Here is a 7,541-nt window from a genome sequence, read left to right on the forward strand (position 1 = left end):
TAGTGTCATCAATGGGAAGAAGGTGTATGCGAATCCCATACTTGACATCAGGACACTGATGCATAGAGACAACATTATCAAGTCGAAATCTTGAGTTATTTTTGAAAATCTTGTTCCTTTTAATCTTCAGGACATCATAGGTGTCATCAACAACAACAAGAGAGTTACACGCAGCTGGATTCAAGTTCAGCAGTCTCCTTTTTTCTGAATCAAGAACTGCAAAAATACCCAATGCAGATGAAGAAAAATGCATACCATGCACTAATTCTCCAAATCCTATCTTAATTTTAAAGCACAACAACAAGATTGAATCCCAAAGTATGCACAAGTATGCTTTCTACGTAGATATAATAGATAAACAGATACGGAAAATGAAGAGAAAGAACCACAATTAAGTCCTCATATTCGGGATTGTATTCGACAGTGCATGTCCTGTGAACAAACATCAATTGTAATTTGTATAATTCAGTTTTTGGATTGAATTTTTTTGGGGTTTGGATCTGGTTTTAAATTATACTAATGAAATTAATGAAGAATTTTACACATGAATGATGATGTGGCATGTCCATGTGACTTTCTTAACCCAGGTGTCATGCTTGATGAAATTCTATTAGAAGAAGAGATATTTTTTAACTAAATATTTAATGAAGAAATATTTTTGAGCCAAAAAATTAACGAGGAATATTTTTGATCCATTTCAGATAGTTCAAAGTATTTTTGACCCTTATAAAAATAATTTTATATTAAATGATTATATAAGAAAAAAATATGAATTATATAGGATGAACATATAAAAAAAGGAAAAAAAATATTTTCTATAAAACAAGAAACATAAACAAAATAAAAATAATAATAAAATATTAAAAAAAAAAAAAAAAGAGAAGATTATAAAAAGAACGTAAAATTAGCGTAACCAGTTTATTGTAAAATCAGAATTTTATCAATACAACACCATCAATTTGGCCTGACTTGAAATCACATTCTGCCGGAGTTGTGCGTGTTGTTCCTTCAGCTCTCCTTTCAAGCTTCGGTGCAATTTGGCCTTCATCAGCACGGTCACTTCAAATCGCATACTGCCAGAGTTAAAAGAGTGTCTTGTTCCTTCGGCTCTCCTTCCAAGCTTCGATGGATTCTTCATTGAAGAGTCCACGAAAGAGAAGGAAACGACAAAGGGATGAAAAAATATTGAATTAAATTCAATTTAGGAATGCATACGGAGAAATGAGAAACAAAACAGTTGAACATCCATATCATTTATATTCAAGTAGACACAATAAGCTTTTCCCGGTGCATCATTCTGTAACTAACGTGAACAGTGGAGCTATTCTTCTGCGGCTAAACTATTAGATACAAAACTTGTAATACAGCAGGTAATCAGAACTGGACCGACTCCATCATTCACGCGATGGCAAAAACCAAGGCAGTACCTCCACTTGGTTTACCAAGTCTGAGCAACTAGTACCTCCTTCAATCCGAGGAGCTTGAAGATCTTGTGCCGGTTTGCTGACACCCTGAAAAACCCACTGGTTTCTTCGGTAACAGAGAATCTATGAACCACCACTGGGCGTCGAGGTAAAAACCAACATGTTCAGTATTAATCATATCATCTGTAGCACCATCCCGTAAGGAAGACAACTTAAACCAGGAAGGGGGTTAGACAATTGCTCAAACGAAACATAAAATAACACTTGCCGCTATATCTTAACAAGATCAGTGCCCGAAACACTTTATTCAACACATAAAGTAAGAAAGATGGGAATATTCTAGAAATGCCTACTCCTTTTGAAACCAGAACCATTTGATTGTTGATCTTGAATGTTCTGCAAAGGGAAGTAACTAGCATCAGATTCCAACAATGCAGCATCAAATGGATTCTGGATAGTTTCCGTCGGCCAGTGTAGTCCAGAAGCTGTTGGTGGCGAAGAAATTTGCGGAACTGCCCAGCATGTATCTGGCACCTCAGTACTAAAGCAGTCATCACCTTCAACTACAGCGTCAGCATCTTTTAAGATTGGAGAGCTAGCTGATTCTCCAAGCTTTCCATTGTCGGCCTGAGAGGTTCCAATGAAGGAAAAAGTAAAATTAGGTACCACAGTGAATCCCATTAACCCGGTAAATCATATTGATAGCCATTTGAAATGGGCACAATACATAAACATACCCTTTAACTTGGCATCAAATCACATCTATAACCTCGAACTTTGGGTAAGTAGGCACTAAAACTTGTATAATATTGAACAAGTAAATACATATGTCCTATGTGGCATCCTACATGAAATCGTACATGGTCAATTCTTGTCTTACATGACGTCCTACATGTATCATGCCGCATAGGACATGTGAGTCTACTTGTTCAACTTTACACAAGTTTAAGTGCCTACTAGTGCACACCCAAAGTTGGAGAGGTCATATGTATTATGCCTTTGAAAAGACTATCCGACTCGTACAAGCATGAAATCCAATCTACAGTACAGGCAATCATCAAAGTGACAATTTTTCTATCAGGAAATCACAGACAGGTGAAATATCAAATATGATGCATGATAATATTTTCAACTCCCACCAGTCTTATGCTCGCCAAGGGATGTCCAGATGAAACTCACATTTCACTTTCAAAGGAGGATACATCTGCCAATATGACACCACAGGTCTAAATATAGTTTATACTCAGCATATATAGGAATTAAGTTATATTTCCTCATTCCTAACCAGCGTAGGATGATTTTTAGACAGTCGCACGTCTTTCCCCAAAATATGTAACCAGAAATCTGCAACTCTGTCTCTATTCTTATCAAGAGTCGAAGCCCCGAGAGCCGGAGAGTTCGCCAAAGAGACAGACATCCACAAATACAACAGTAGCAATCACAAATTCTATAATGTTGGTGTCTGTAGACTTGGTGACTGTCAAATTTGGCGTAAGGCCAGCAAGTTTATAGGATCTTATATGGGGGGTCACACATTCTGTATTAAGGTTTTCCCTGCCTCCGTATGAAAATGAACTACTCACAGTGGTTCAAGTCCTCATCGAGGCAGATACATATGTGCAGACAATGAGGATACAACCAAAGCATGAATGTCACACCGATAAAGCTCATCCGGACGCTCCCACGTCTCCATATGGAAATGAACGACACCCAAATACCTTGTTGCTACATGTACAATGAAGTGGATGTAACAGAAGCATACAGTCCATACCCAGCAGGAGACCGCTATATGCAGCAATTGACGTTCACTGTGCACAACTCTACATTTGGATGTTAAGACCATGATATACAATAAAAGCACAACATCAAAAGAAATGCAACCCTACTTATCAAAAGAATGAACAATAGGGATGACACATAAATCATACCTTAGATGGCCCATAATTCATGTACCCATAACTCTGATTGAAATCACCCATTCCAAGAAATTCATCAAATTGCCATTGTGGAATTATTCCAGCTGCAGAACCTCCAACCGATGGAAGTCTACTAGGTGCAAAATCCCCAGTCTCGCTAGTATGGACAGGTAATATGCCGTTAGATGGAGCAACTGATGACCCAGGAGCAATACTCTTGGGAATTGGAGGAGATTCTTGCTCCACAACTTTCTGAATGGGAGGCGACTTTCCTGAGGATGCTGACCCAGGAGGATCAGTAGGTTCAAGTCCCACTTTGACTCCGGTCAGCAAGAATCTCTGGTGAGCTGAGACATAAGCATTGACGCTGTGAATAGAAATGTCGCATTTTCGGCAGAGCAAAGCCCGATCCTCGAGGCAAAAGAAATAGCCAACAGTTTCCTGTACAAAATAGATCTATTACTATTTGTATAAAAATGGAAAAAGCTGGGAAATAGGCATGAAGCATGTATACATATTTTTTTTTTTTTCAATTTTGTGATCAAGGCATGTCAAAATGGAAGGAGGAGGACAACTCTGATAGATCTGATAAACATAACTGCTTTGGCGCCACAAGATAATAGCAAATCATAACCATTGAAATAAAGAATCTGGAAAACAAAGAGCATACCATTTGCTTGATGAGAGACTACTACTTTGGCTCCATAAAAAGAAGGTGATAAGAAAGAACAAGTGTTGTCAAAGAAAACAACAAAAATAAGACCACTTCTCCTAGCAATATCGGTAACTTTGCACCACGTGACCAGGAAAGTTAATTCAAAATCCTAGAGCACTATTGCTACAGAGGAAGTCGAGCAATCGTTGGAAGCTCTCCAGTTTGCGAAGCACATACTTAAGGCGCTAAGGAATGTATACGGACGACAATATTTGAAAATCACATATAGATATTCACATAGGAGCACGTAGTCAGATGTGATCCTTAAACATTTGGCATATATTTTTTTCCTTTTAATTTAGAATAGTCATTCTTGAGAACAAGGGTTCAGGAGGATTTTGATTTGTAAAATTTAACCAAATGTTGTGAAGCATGATATTTTCACCATTGTAACTTGGAGACGTGGTTTTGTGTATTCAGCTTTAGATTTCTCTTCCAGTCCACAGTAAATTGTCCCTTCACTCCTCTCCCCTTCTCTTCATTCCTACCTTTCCTCAAAAATTAACCTAAATAGCCGCCCACCCAACCGCTTAGCTTTTTTCCTTAAAAAAAAGAGAAAAAGAGAGAGGTGTATGTATAACATATACAAAATCCATGTGAAATATGTGTATAACCTTGTTAATAATAGAACAAAAATTAACCTAAATAGCCGCCCACCCAACCGCTTAGCTTTTTTCCTTTAAAAAAAAGAGAGGTGTATGTATAACATATACAAAATACATGTGAAATATGTGTATAATGTTGTATAATAAGAGTATAATATATGTATATAAGTGTATAATCTATGTATACCGGCTAAGAGAAGTAGAAGTAAACTGTGAATCCGATCTGCTATTGTAAAGATCCCTTAATATAAGATTAGAGTCTACCACGGTACCGTACGATGGCCCCTACCTTAATTGATACAGCATTTTCTTGGTATTATTATAATATGTTCCCTCTTCTCTCTCACTTTCTCCAAAACACACTACATGATCTACCATGTGTGTCTGGCTCTTGGAGAAATTTTCATATATTGATCCTATATTGAAGGGGGCCTTGGAGTAACTGGTAAAGTTGTTGTCATCTGGCAAAAATTCAAGGTAAGGCTACGTGCAATACGCCCTTTTGGTGGGCCCTTCTCCAAACACCGCGCATAACGGTGGCTCTAGTGCACCGGGCTGCCCTGCCCTTTTTTGATCCTATTCTTCAATTAACGCCAAGCATTGCAACTTTGCAAAGTTGCAAAAGAAGCTACAATAACCCCATAGTATGACCTTGGTTGCTTACCATTACTCAGGTTGAATGAAAGTAAACAACATGACATGGTGATCCTCTACAGTGCTGGCCCCCTAAAAGTAAGAGATCCATCATTAAGAATAGACATCTTATAGCTTCCTCCGTTACTCGAAAAGCATCAAGTAACACAATGAACTTGACATGGCTGCCAGATATGTCGAGGAGAGATGGGGAAGTAAGACAAAGTTAAGAATATATTGAGTGGAAATTGATCCATAGTCCTCTGGGTAAATAACTACTTACCATTCAACAAAGTATACTATATATCCTTCTTTCAGGAGGAGAGCCAGCCGACAATAATATACTCCCTCCGTCCCATTTTATGTGGCAGAATTTGATCGGGCACGGAATTAAGAAAAGGTAACATTCTTTTTGGGACGCACCAAAACGAAAGTGACAACACATGCAATAGGATGGAGGGAGTACCAATTTTAAAAATTATAAACATAAAATACCTAGTTTTCCAGAGAGACCATGAACCATGGTTCACGTGCCCAATATGTAGCCTATAAATTTGCCCCTACTAGAAACAGGTGTAACGAGACTTGACACTGGAGTATTATTTTTTTGGAATGTCTAATATTAAGTGAGAAAAGAGTGAAGAAATGCACATTCAAGTTGCACCTTCATTTGAGTAAGTGCTTCAAATATTGACAAGAGTATCCTATTTTTTAAAGTGACAAATATTGACAAGAGTATCCTATTTTTTTGGAATGTCTAATATTAAGTGAGAAAAGAGTGAAGAAATACACTTTCAAGTTGCACCTTCATTTGAGTAAGTGCTTCAAATATTGACGAGTATCCTATTTTTTAAAGTTCTTGCCTTAAAGTGACAAGTTTCTGATTTCAATGGAAAGCTCTACTAGTTTAGCACCAGCGATTAATTTGCAATTAAAAGGCATCTTTGGAGATGAGTAAGGAGCATTCAGCATCCAAAAATGTTGAAGGTAATGATGGAAAATATTCAAGTCAAATACAAATACTTATCAACCAAGTGAATGGGCGTCGTCCTCTCGTCATAAAACATAAACTCCCGGTTTCATTTCCTTTGACTAGAAAGGTATTCAAAAAAATAAAGTCTTGGAGCTTGTTATCTAAAATAATTTTTCTGTCGCAATAAAACAATTCATTAACGGTGAAAGAAAATTTAAAGCTAATTTGTTTTTAAATATAGGAAAAATCCTTTTGGCCATAATTTGACCATAATAGTAATAAATTTTATTCACACTATAAGCTAGTTTCCTTTTGGACATTTTTGCCCCTTTCATCTTAAATTTAAAATTCTTTCATTACTTATTTTATTACTCTTTCTCAATACATTGAAAGCTATCCCAATACATGAGAATGGAAAAATTAACATAATTTTCATAAATATGATTGCATAGTACTTATTGCTTGAAAAGAATAATCTAGAATAAAAATAATAACATAAAATTAATTAATTAATTATATTCTCATATATCCAAAATCAATGTAACCAAAGTAGTATTATCTGAAATTTTTAATTTAACATTATATATTTATGTATCATATCTACTTAATTATGCTTTTTATCATATAAATAATTCTTATTTTTTTAATATTTAATTTTAAATTTTATATCTCTTTATTTTATATAAATAAATAGGAGGTATAGATATATATATTAAAACCTATTAATATTTTGAATAACTTTTAATTTTTTAATTTTTTTTGAAATCTGATTCGTACTTTAGTATTACATAAAATAAGCAATTATCGAAATTTCCAATACAAAAAGTTAATTATTTTTTTTATGAATTCAATTGTACAATTTTAATTATGCTACAATTTTTCTCATGATAATTCAAATGATTTTTTTTTTCATTTCAAATCTTTTCTATCTATATTTTAAAAATATTCTACCTTTAAAATTTAGAATACAAAAATTATTTGACCACAATTTTTGTGTACTATTAGAAAATAACAAATTAAAGGACATATAATAGCTATAATAGTGATTTTATGAAATTGATTTAAAAGACATAATAAATACTAATTCTCATAGCACTTGATTAGGATAAGCTTGTGCGAGACTTATTAAAATTTTGTTTAGATTTGATATAATTAGTTAATCAAAGTTAATATAATTACTTATTTTTTAAAAATTACATTTAAAATTTACAAGCTATAAAATTGAATGCTCTAATGACACTTCAAATACTCTATATCTGAGACAAAGCTACCAAT

The 7,541-nt window shown here is 34.8% G+C and overlaps 1 protein-coding gene across 1 annotated transcript in view; it reads right to left on the reverse strand.

Annotated features, from left to right (window-relative positions):
• Window positions 1-1,222: 1,222 nt before the first annotated feature.
• The window catches only part of LOC107841767 (B-box zinc finger protein 22), an 11,918-nt gene continuing 5,599 nt past the window's right edge, over window positions 1,223-7,541 (reverse strand). The window contains exons 2-3 of the mRNA XM_016685612.2: window positions 3,353-3,781; window positions 1,223-2,051 (exon numbers count right to left, since the gene is read on the reverse strand). Coding sequence (XP_016541098.2) covers window positions 1,764-2,051; window positions 3,353-3,781 — 717 coding nt within the window. The 3' untranslated portion in view covers window positions 1,223-1,763. The remainder of the gene's footprint in view (window positions 2,052-3,352; window positions 3,782-7,541) is intronic.

Source organism: Capsicum annuum, chromosome 9, assembly GCF_002878395.1.
Source record: "Capsicum annuum cultivar UCD-10X-F1 chromosome 9, UCD10Xv1.1, whole genome shotgun sequence".
In the NCBI taxonomy this organism is placed as follows: domain Eukaryota; kingdom Viridiplantae; phylum Streptophyta; class Magnoliopsida; order Solanales; family Solanaceae; genus Capsicum; species Capsicum annuum.